The sequence below is a fragment of the Diceros bicornis genome, chromosome 7, assembly GCF_020826845.1.
Source record: "Diceros bicornis minor isolate mBicDic1 chromosome 7, mDicBic1.mat.cur, whole genome shotgun sequence".
NCBI lineage: Eukaryota > Metazoa > Chordata > Mammalia > Perissodactyla > Rhinocerotidae > Diceros > Diceros bicornis.
In genome coordinates, this window is record NC_080746.1 from 83,451,248 (window position 1) to 83,463,751 (window position 12,504).

At 41.9% G+C, this 12,504-nt stretch overlaps 1 protein-coding gene across 3 annotated transcripts in view; it reads right to left on the reverse strand.

The window, feature by feature from the left end:
* The window catches only part of LGR4 (leucine rich repeat containing G protein-coupled receptor 4), a 95,673-nt gene that overhangs the window by 41,152 nt on the left and 42,017 nt on the right, over window positions 1–12,504 (reverse strand). For all 3 annotated transcript variants that reach the window (XM_058546162.1, XM_058546160.1, XM_058546161.1), the window contains exon 2: window positions 3,743–3,814. In XM_058546162.1, the coding sequence (XP_058402145.1) occupies window positions 3,743–3,814 (72 nt within the window). The remainder of the gene's footprint in view (window positions 1–3,742; window positions 3,815–12,504) is intronic.

Sequence of the window (12,504 nt, forward strand, 5' to 3'; positions counted from 1 at the left end):
CTGTTTCCCTGAGAACACACCCACACCCACGGTTCACAGGGCCTCAGGAGGAAGAGGGCTCTGGGCTCTGGAGATCCAACTTCAAGTCCCGAAAAACTGCAAACTGGGCCCGTGGACCTGAAAGAGGCACTTAACCTCTTCAGCTCGGCTTCTGCTTTTGTAAAACTGCTTCACCTCAGAGTTACAAGAGTGGACTTGTACACATTGTAAAGCTCTATATGCATGCTATCCACCACCACTGTCTTTATAAAAGTGAACTGTTCGTGCCCCAAACAGATCGGCTCCCTGGGTTCCCAGTCTCAGTGAACGGCATCCAGTCATTCCCGGCAGAAATCTGTCTCATTCCCATTACTCACCCTCATATCCTATTCCGCTCCTTCACGATAAAGTCTAAACTCCTCAGCTTAAAAAGTCCCTTCCTGATGTGGCCTCATCGTCTGACATTTCTCTATCTTTTTCTCCATATTTCAATAGGCATAACTAACCACTTCATGGGTTCTAACGTATCTGAAATGTCTACCACTGTGCCTTTGCACATGCCACAAGGCTCTTCCTGGAGCACCCTTACTCCCCATCCTCATCTGGCTAATTCCTGTGTGTCCTTCAAGACTCAGCAGAACCTACTGTAGGAAGCCTTTCCCAAATCCTAGTCTCCAATAACTGTGCTGCGTTACGCCTCACAGACCCTGCACACACTTTTATGACAGTCTTCCCCATGCTGTCCCAAGTGTCAGTTCCACATCTTCCTCTAGACCAGTGTTGTCCAACTGAACTTTCTGCACTGTTGGGAATGTTCCATACCTGTGCTGTCCAATACAATAGCCACTAGTCACAGGTGGCTACTGGGTTCTTGAAAGATGGCTAATTCAATTAAGGAACTGGATTTTAAATTTTATTTGATTTTAACTATTTTAAATCTGAAATTAAACAGCCACCTGTGTGGCTAGTGGCTATGATACTGGACAGCACAGCTCTGGACAGACTGTCGACTCTAAGGTCAAAGACCATACTCACTTGTCTCTGTATCCCTGGTACCGACCACAGGACCTGGCTTAGAGCAGGATCTGGTGTTTGGTGAAAGCAGAAGTGAACGTGTAAATATCTCTAAACACTTCTTATATATTGATGGGAAGTGGTTCCACCCAATACTCCAAGCATTCTGGGTTATCATATAAAATTTGGCCAACCGGTCACATCCTGTAAAGCGCACCTCATTAAGTATCATGGGAAAAACTCTTGGTAAATCATTCATTTCTACTCGGCGCACTGCAGCTTCGCAACCCCTCTTAAATGACTTCCAGATGATTTCTGGACCAACGGTTACATCGTTTATAAAATACTACAATAGCCATGGCAGCATCATTTTAAAATGTCAAAACCAAGTACAATGTTTTATAAAGAAAAAACACAGGCTTTTTACCATGCTATATTAACACGGGAAGAAAAATTCCTTTGAATGCCTGAAGTATTGCCAGAGTATTAAAGACTACTCTGAAGTATTCTTTAAAATTAAGCATCAGCTCTCCTACCTGAATTCATTTTTAAACCCCACACAATAGCTGGAGAAGGAGTAGTGACTTCGTGTGATGGGCTCCATCACTGCAACAGCAGGATATGGAGAGAACACGACTACAAAGAACTAGCAGTCATACCGAACTGGGTTCCAAATAAAAGTCTCGGTGGACAGATTTCACGAGCTTGACATACGCTTGGTCATTTGAGACTTAAAGAAATCCAAGACTCGAACTTCAGATTAACCAGGTTTGACTCCACACGCAGCGCTCACTGCAAAATCCCTCAGAGTGGAGCCGGCAATCAAGGGCATCGACAAAGGTGGTCTGCACACAGCAGCCCCACCGGGAGCCAGGAGAGCGTCCCGGTTTCTACCTGGTGCATCACACACCCCACAGTGGTTACACAACAGCTGAACAACCACTTGTTAATGTCCTTTCATTGTACAATTACTTCTGCCAAGAGAGACTAATCCTAAAAACTATATGTGAAATTAAAAAAAAAAAAAAAAATAGGTAAAGCATCCTAAAGCTTGATTAGGTGGAGTGGGGAGTGGGTGCTTCAAATACATAATTCACTCCTTTTTAACTCTACTTAAAATTTTAATTAAAAATGCACAACCATTTATTACAAAATAATTAATGTTCACTAAAGAAAAAAAATGGCAAAAATAAAACATACATTTAATCCTTTTACCCAAACGTAACATTTGATATATATTCTACTGCTTTTTTTTCTTACGTACTTTTAAAATAGTAAAATAAATACTAGCTAGCATTTACATAACGCTCACCGTGTCTCACGCACCGTCCTACGCATTTAACATCTGTTAATTCATTCTGTCTTCACGAGAACACTACGAGGGAGGGACCGTGGTTATCTGCACCTCATAGACAAAGACACTGAGCAGAGGGAGGTTAAGTAACCTGACCCAGTTCACAAGCTTGGAAGTGGCAAATAATCTCCATTGAACTTGACTGTGGGAACACTGTGTTCAACTAAGTAGTGTGGGAAGAAAAATTTCTCCTAAACTTTATTAAATCCTTCACTGCTATTCCAAAGCTCTTGTCAGAAGCAGGAAGCACAACCTGCATGGTTTATACCTGATTCCTGGGCCCCCTGTACCCTGGGACAGCAGACACTCAGGGACTTGGGTCTGCTCAGCAGCGGGCTGCAGGACACGCCGGGTACCGCGAATTTAGATTCCTTCAGGGCTGTAACTCCTCAATGTTCTTAGTATCGAACTGTCACCTTCTTACCCCCACGTATTACATAATCCATTCGCTTGGCCATTAAAAGCCTATATTTAACCTGATTCAAGTCAGATTTTAAGCAAACAAAATGGAGGTCAAAATAGGTGGAAAGAAATTTCTCACAACATAAACTGTTACACTGGAAATGTGAGATGCAACTGACAAGTCCAGAAACATTCTTAAAGTTCAAGGTGTTCTGAGAGACCCAATGTTCCACGCCTTCACCCCGTCCACAAAGGCCACCCACACATGTCCAAGGGGACCCACACTTGGTTTTCTGCTCCCTTGAACAATATTGTCTATAAACTGCACCATGACCCTAAAATGTCTTCTATTATTTTTTATGGTTGTGTTACCCATACAGCAGCTCCTCTGTCAACAATGGTAATTACACAGCAGCCTTGTGATTTCCAGATAACACTGTCATTAACTTGTGTCACTGCAGCTTTCATGGGTATAATAATTGTAGCAAAAAAGTCCTATAGAAGTAGCATTTTTAGTTTTGGCTTTCAAAAATAACTTCAGCAACTACATTGCTTGAAAAATCAAGTTTGGGCGCTGGCCCGGTGGCACAGTGGTTAAGTTTGCATGCTCCACTTCTGCAGCCTGGGGTTCATGGGTTCGGATCCCAGGTGTAGACCTACACACTGCTCATCAAGCTATGCTGTGGCGGCATTTCACATACAAAATAGAGGAAGATTGGCACAGATGTTAGCTCAGGGACAATCTTCCACAAGCAAAAAGAGGAGGATTGGCAACAAACGTTAGCTCAGGGCCAATCTTCCTCACTGAAAAAAATAACAATCTAGTTTGTTTCCCCCCAAAAAACACGATTTCCTCTGCACAAGCCCCCGAAACTAAGCTAATTGAACGTCCCCTAACAGAAAACATTAAACTATCTCTGTTCTAAGAGCTTCCAAAGAGAACAGGGGAAAAAAGAAACCAGACAAAAAAACATCTCTCAGAGTAATACTTACAGCTCCTCCAGAAAAGGGAAGTTCTTAAACGCATCTTCTGGTAATTGAGTAATGTTGTTCATACTGATATCCCTGGAAAACACAAAGTTAAGAAGGTTGTTAACTAAGTGATATTAGACTTAAAGTATTTAATTCAACAGAAAAATAATTACGTGCTGACATTCCGTAAAGAAGCAAGAAAAATGAGCACAGAAGACGAACATAGGCATAGTCATAATTTGGCTTCAATATGCAACACTCAGAAAACAGAGAAAAGTTAAATCTTTTATTATAAATTATGTCCCATAATTTAGAAACGTACCCAGGTCCTGGGTTTTCCCCCTTTTAAGCATCCTTGGAAAAAAATGTCTCGAACTCCCTACAGTGCATGGGCCAGCTGGACCGCCCAGTGGAGTACTCTGGTATTCTGAGCATTGTCCCTGATCAAAATAAACAAATGAAGACCCCAGGCCTTGATAAAAGAGCTCTCTGGGCAAGGGTGGCTTCTGAAGCCACTATCAGGGACAATAACAGGTCCTAGCTGTATTCCAGCTATATTTTCTGCAAAACCTATAAAAGTCTCCAGGTAAGCTGTCAGTGGCGTTCATTTTCAGCCCACGAACAGACGCAGCCTGGAGACAAGTGCATACACGACAGGTATGTGGTCCATTTCCAGCTCTTCCCTTACAAGGCAGCAGAAAGGAGAGAATGCACTCGACGATATAACTTGACAATTAACTCGTTCAAACAGCTAAGACATACTTTATTCACCATTTCCTTCTTCCCTGGCAACTGCCTTTTGAATTGGCTTTCTCCTCCATACTCCACTCCACATCCACGCCGTGAAAGACCAGCTAAGGCAGCAATGACAGTCCCAGCACACACTGGGTTGGTGGCCTCACTCAGGTTCCTCTGCCCCTTGTCTCCTGTTAAAGTTTGTGGCTGAGCCCTTGGGTCTCTCCTTTTTAGAAATCACCATGAAAACTCACACGTGTGACCATCTCATCCCTGGTTTAGACGCACTGGTATAAGGAGGTACAAAAGAAATCAGCTAACAACAAAACACCCAAATCGGCTAACAATAAGAACACTGTGTCATTTTCATTATTTGGTCAGGTGGAATTTTCTTTTAAAAGATGTGACACCTTCAGTACCAAGGCAGGTGAGTCCCTCCTCCCCATCTCCCCCTCTCACTCAAATTTAGAAACGGAATTTGCATGCCTCCTTAGTAGCCCTTCCCAAGGCAGGTTTGGAAAACTTTTTGGCTTGAAAGTAACAGCAGAAGCAAAAACAGCAACAGCAGTAGCAGCTCCCACGCAGAGAATACTGGTAACGTGCTAAGACTGCACATAAACTCTCACTTTACAAATGGGGAAACTGAGGCATACCGAGGTACATAACCTCCCCAAGGCCACCCAACAAGTGGTGCAAAGGGAAACATGAACTCCAGAGCCCAGGATCTTGTCTGCAAACGTGGAGCCTTCCTCAGTATCCATTTATCCTATTACTCTCCCCAGGGCAGCGAAGACACAAAGCAAGGCCTCAGCCCTACCAAGGGTAACACTGGAGGGGCCCTGGCACAAGATCAATGAATCTCATGAAGAGCACTTTTGCTCGACAACTTAAAAAAAGAACTATAAATAGCTTTAGAAACAGGAAACTAAGTTCATATACATTTCTTAGAGCATGAAACTCCTCTTAGGATGAATCCTATGACCATAGAGATTCACCAGCATTCCAAAATTTTCTCTCACTGAAAATCACTCAAATTCTATTAAAGATAACTTATAAGAAAAACAAAATTAATACACTTCTCAAGGAATTTTTTTTTTTTGAGGAAGATTGGCCCTGCACTAACATCTGTTGCTAGTTGCTAATCTTCTTCTTTTTCTTTTTTCTCCCCAAAGCCCTAGTACATAGTTGTGTATCCTAGTTGTAGTCGTAGCTCTTCTATATGGGACACCGCCTCAGCACGGCTTGGTGAGCGGTGAGTAGGTCCGCACCCAGGATCTAAACCGGCAAACCCTGGGCCGCCAAAGCAGAACGCGCAAACTTAACCGCTGCACCGGGCCAGCCACAGGAACTATTATTTTTAAACTCAGGGCCCCATCCTACTGTAGTCAGCCATCGTTATCCCTGGGGAGGGGGAGAGGTACTCAAGCAAGATACTGGAGAAACAGCACCCTCCTGGCCTGACATCATACACCTCTAGGATTCACCTTTTTCTGTAGTTTTCATGGAGGGACCCATCTTCCCTGATGAAAATACATGAGGTTCATTTTATGGAAAAGGCATGTTTTTTGAAAATTTACCGTAACACAAAATTTAAAGACTATTAGTTTGCCATCACAAAACGACTGAGTCACTCCCACTGGAAACACATCCACCCTTAACAGACAAAATCCTTCTCAAGAATACAACAAAATCTTTAATCACATTGAAAGGCAAAATAATGATCTGAGTAAGCAGTGATTCTATAAAATATCACACAATTTTGGTGCTCTCAAGTCATTCCAATAAAAGCAGCAAGAGGGACAGCCCCGATTTATTACTTTACAAAAGGAGGCCCTCCGTACAGCCTCCTCCAAGTTTAGCACACCTGCCTTCGGGTGAGCAGCACAGTAACAGAAAAACTGATTAACTGCCTCGCCAGAAAGAGACACATAATTAAGAGAAAATGTACACTACACTATTCTCTGCATTCCAATTTTTAAAAACGCATACGCCTATATAATTCCCTCATGTTTTACCCCTCAGAGCAACAAGACGTAACAGGCAGTTTTGCAGTGAGCGATAAACGCAGTTAGTGGGACTCCATGTTTACAAATCCACATATGTTAAACACACGGTGAGGTTTTCTTTCAAATCTTCAGATTCAGGAGCAACACGTTTCCAAACGGTCCTGATTTCACACGCCCAGGGAGGTTCTCTCCTTATAAGTATTTTCTCTCATACTTTCTGGGCTTTAGTTCTAAAACATGGTCAATAACGTAAAAAAAAAAACGGGGGGGGAGGGAAGCAGGGGGTTGCTACAAGATGCTATCTCCAGAGAAGCTCTGGAAGCCTGTGGTTACAGAGTATAAGGTGGGTGGGTACTCATTTAAAATAATGAGGGCTAACGGTGATAAACAACCTACAGACAGCCTTCAGAGCCGATTCCAGACTTGACGTCACCAACACAGCAAGACAGCTTACGGCTGGAAAGGACGCTGGGGTGATGAGTAACTGTCACAACGTACCAGTGGCAGCCCTATGCCAAGAATCACAAATATATTAGGCTCATAAGCCACATAAATTATTAAAATATGTAAGTGAAAGAAAGCTGTAGACAAAAACAAACGCTAGTTACAGCAGAGAAAAGGAAAAAAAAAAACAAGGAAAAAGAAAAGAAAGAAAATTTCCAGCTAGAAGATACACCTCCAGACCAGCGCCTTGACATTCATACGAGCAACACAATCTTGCCAGCAACATCTGTAATTAAACCCAGTGATTTGCCATCCCAGGTTCCTACCTGGATGAAATGTGGATGTGTTTATTTTCTTTAGGTAGGTTCCTACCTAAAGAAAATAAACACAGGAAAAAAAAATCGTACAAGGTCTGAGTGCCACAACCCATAAAGGCCTCTGAAGGGTAATTTCAAGAGAACTGATGGCCTTATGTGGAGGTGGCCTGGCGTAGTTGGAAGTATACAGCTTGGGAGCCAGACAGACCAACGTTACCTGTGGATTCACTACCACTAGCTGTGTGATCTCGGGCAGGCTGTTCATCTTCTCGGAGCCCTAGTGTCTTCATCTGGAAAAAGGAAGGCAGTAACAACCAAACCTTGCAGACTGCTGTGAAGATCAGAAAACGTCAAGTCACATAGAAGAAGCTAAATAAGTAACAAGTGTCATCTTATTGCCCCTGTTTTTGCTGTTCCCGGAAGCTGTCTCAATCCAGCAGACTGAGAGCCACACCACCTTTGGTGGCCTTCCTTCCCTGAAAGAAACCACTTTTACACAAGAGCAACACTAAACGGTGCAGAAGATCTAGAACCTGGAGTTGTTCCTAACTACAAAACTAGACTCTAAACTCCAGAACTCCAAGAGCTGAAGATTTTAAGCTGCAAGAGCCCTTCAAGATCAAATTCTTCATTTTAAAAGAAAAAAAGTTGAGGCCCAGTTGTTGACAGAGTCCAGTACTGTTTCAAAAAAAAGAAAAGAAAAATTCCATTCTTGTAGGAAATTTTTGGAAGGACCAGGGAAGACCACAGCCATTTTCAAAAAGATCAGGATGCCTTCAAGCAGTTTAGGGATAAAGCAGGGGACAGAACCTAGAACTTTTAGTGGAGGGAAAATGCCTGAATGTGTCTTTTCTATATATATTTCTTCCATAACACATTTCTTTATGGTCAGGTCTCTCAAGGTACACCAACTGGAACAGAGCACTCGTCTGCGTATGACACCCACACAGCGCAGCTCCCCCACGTTTTTACAACAGAGATCAGAAATACAAACGCACATCACTTCTCCAGAAAATAAAGCTGGACACTCAAACACAGCAGTCGCTGATTTCAAAACTAAAATTTAAAGGGTGCAATTGTTTAATGGAAACTGCCAAATCTCCCCAGTTAAACTCTCATCTCTTTTCCTCATAAAATTCACTAACGCTGAAATATCCACAGAGTAAAGAGGAACATCATGTTTCAACAAGGTACCTTTTAAAATCCCTGTGAAACGCTCCCTGGGCGAGCCTAACCTGTTTGCTGAGGGCCAGGCGTGTGCACTGTGGACTTCGCCATTGCATGCCTCTTGGACTGGGCCTTCTGCCACAGAATTATTTAATTTTAAATATACTGTGATTGACCCAATGTTATCTAAATTTGAATAAGCCCTCCTATTTGTATTAGATAAAACTGTACTACTGCTGCCATATTGTTGATCACTATATCTCAAATACTACCAGGCAGTTTAAAAAGTCACTAACCAACATACAGGTTCTAGAGAACACAGCGTTCTCGAGAGAATGGCGACGATGTCTTGAACTCAACAAACACATGCTGATAATGATTAAGAACTAATACTATCCCAGTGACTTTTCCAGGGTCTTTTGCAATCAACCAAAAATTTCAGGCCAACCTCCAATTCACAGATGTCTACAGTAGTTTTTTGTTTTTGTTCATACAACTAAATTGGAAAAATGCCTCTGGTGGAACAAATTTGAAGAGAAGGTCTCCCTCACCCACAGGCAGCATAGACACACACGTAACACCAAGTCCTAGTCAAAGCTTATTAAGAGTTTAATTTCTTTTCTACACAATCCCATATCTTTGGGCAAGTAATCTCTTTTTCTCCCCACCTTTTTATGATAACAAAGGTAAGCTATGTTAATTGTTTTTAAAAAATTGAAATGCAGAGAAAACCACCCACAATATCAATACTCAGAAGTAACCACTGTTATATCTCATGGGTGTCACTACAGATTCTTCTTCTACGTGTGGCATATATTTTTACAAATACGAAATCCTACAGTTCTGAATATGTTTATCTCTTGACACCTAAGATTCTTCATTTGCAAAATGGAAAAAAAAAATCTTCCCTGAAAATATCTTTTAATGAAAGTATAAGTACCTAATATATCTCAACGCTATTTTCAGCAGGCCATACATCATGGGATGCGGACGTCTTTGCTCCTGGGAGCCACCATGCCAAAAGGAAAAGAGGTTAATTAAGGATATTCCTCTTCAAGAGAAAAGGAGGTATCTTGTCACTCATCTAAGAAACCTTCACAAAGTACCCATTATCCACATATGTGCAAGGCACTGTGCTAGGGCAGTCAGGCTTCTACATCAGAAGACACTTTCACAGTTCTTTTTTTATTAAAATCCAACAGTCCACTCTATTTTTAACTTGCTATTACTGTTTAAGACATTGCTGTAACATTCCACTAAATCTAACCTCTTTAAAATGCATAACTGTATTCTGAAAGCAATAAGAATAGCCACATATATGTGAAGATAACTGCTCTTTACACTGCAGAAACGGGGCCAAAACAGTATGCATCTATTTCAGTAAGATTCTGCTTGAGATATCTGTCTGACCTTACAAGTTTAGCACTGCTAGAATCCAACTAGACGTCACAACAGGCACCCTTCTAATGCCGTATGCCACATTTCTACCGCAGTTTTAGGCAGCAGGATAAGTTCGCTCCATGCTATATGGCATCTTCCCTGGTGTTTGAAGAACAAAGGCTCAGTGCTTCCCAGCAGAAAGAATCCAAAACGTGCTTCTCTGCAGCCTTGCAGTCCTTAGATGGCTGCTGCAACCACCACATCGACACCTAACAACAAATGTTAGTTATAGCAGAGGAAAGTTAACACCCTGTAAAGTCATTATCTACTTAAGGTCCTTGCGCATCCTGGTACGTAACCTTCCCAACAACACAGAAAGGCCAGAGAAAATGCCAGCTTCAAATCTTAAAAAATAATGTAAATAAAACCTTTTTGCTAAGGAGATACAGAGAAGAAGGTTTCATTCATTTTATCATCATCTACTTTCATGGATTAAAACCTCTTTTTTAGGGCCTTTTAGAATTTCTCCATTAAAGACTTTCAAAGCTCTATTGTCACTGTTAAGAAAATGAAAAGACATGAAACAGACTGGAAGAAAATACTTGCAAAACACATATAGGATAAAGGATTTGTATCTATAACACGGAAAGAACTCTCAAAACTCAATCAGAAAATAAACCCAATTTTAAAACGGGCAAAAAGATCTGAACAGACACTTCACCAGAGAAGATTACACGAATGGCAAAAAGCACATAAAAAGATGTTCAACGTTAGTCTTTAGGAAAATGAAAATTAAATCCCCATGAGATACCACACAACTATTAGAATGACTAAAATGTAAAAACACCATAGCTGACAACACCAAGAGCAGACGAGGATGCAGTACAACTGGAACCCTCACACACTGCTGGTGGGAATGCAAAATGGTGCAACCACTTTGGAAAACAGCTTGGCGGTTTCTTATAAAATTAACCATACACTTATGACCATCACTTCGCAATGCTAGGTATAAATAATGTAATTGCCAAAAACTGGAAACAACCCAATATCCTTCAACTAGTGGATGGATAAAGAAACTCTGGTGTACCTATACAACAGAATCATATCCAGCAACAAAAAGGAACAGACCACCGATACAAGCAACAGCATGGGTGAATCTCAAACACCCTATGCCAAGTCAAAGAAGCCTGACTCAAAAGGCTACAAATTGTATGGCTCCACTGTACGGCATTCTGGAAAAGGCAAACCTTCAGAGACAGAAAACAGGTCAGTAGTGGTCAACAGGGGGAAGGATGGGGTGGGAGAGAGGCTGGCTACAAAGGAAAACGAGAGAACTTTTTGTAGTGATGGAAATATTCTATGTCCTCATTTTGATGGTAGGTATACAACTATATACATTTATCAAAACTCTCAGCACTATATATTAAAAAGTGTGAATTTTACCATATGCAAATTAAACCTCAATATCTGTGTTGCCCTTTTACAAGTGAGTGCATATATATTACCTCCTCACATGTCTCCCACGGGAAAAAATAATTCATCCTACGGTGAGAAGTCCTCTCTCCCAGCACTACCCAAATCCAAATAACGTGATGCACAGCATGGGCTTGAGAGTCAGGAAACGTGCTGCCCTTTTTTCACCCTTTTTCGTGGTTTTTTTTCTTTTCTTTTTTTTTTTGGTTTTTCCAACCTCTGCTATCCACTTGCAGTAGGACACTGGGCCAAGCCTCTTCATTCTCTCTTTGTTGAGCACCTACCAGGCTTGTGTCTGTGTGCTGGGCAGCGCGTACATAAAGACAAGTCAGACACAGCGTTTACCCCAGGATCATTCCAAGGCAGCGGCGAAGCAATGATAAAACAAGTAAATACCGTGACACGTGTGGCCCAGCAGGGAAGATGCTCACCCTAACCTGGAGCTGGAGAAAGGCTTCCAAAGGCTGGGCTCTGTGCTGAGGTGTAAAGGACAGATCCCACATTAGAGAGCTGCTCTTTCCATCTGTGGTCCCACTCATTAGGTCGGCACTGTTTCTCAGCAGAGACACAACTGGCATGTTGAGCAGAAGAATTCTTCATTATTCAAGACAATCTTGCTCACTATCGAGGGCTTGGCATCCCTGTTCCCCCGACACACTAATTAGTGCAACTAAAAACATTCCCCAAACACTTCCAACCTTCCTGCACAAGCTGCTAGCACAGAGAGGGACATGAAATCTATTTAGCAGGTGGCAAATGGCATTTTTAAAAAAAAATATACTGAACAGTTAATATCCAAGTACATCATGCAGAAAAATTAGTTTCATGACAATTATTTAGCTTTTATAAATATATATTGGGTCATGATGTAAAATGTGGTCCTCATTGGGTTCACAGGGAAAAAAAATATGAAAGCCTCTAAACCAGATGACTTGTTTGGGTAGAGGGTGCCTTCCGGGCAGAGGGAGTATCATGTGTGAAAGCATGGTCAAACGAGATACAACCAGGGTGGTCTAAGAGATAAAGTGAGCATTACGAGCAGGATGGTTACAAGTGATGAGAGAAGCCACCAAGACAAACAGAAAGGACACTCCAAAAGGCCTTGGATGTGACCTCAAGGAACCAGAGCTTTATTCTAAAAGCATGGAAGGCTGCCAGAGGAAGTGTAAGCATGTCAGGTTTGCTGTAGAAAGATCATTTGGCAGCCATACGATGATGAGACAAAAGAAGAACTAAGGAAGAAGAAACCCAGCTCCTTGGA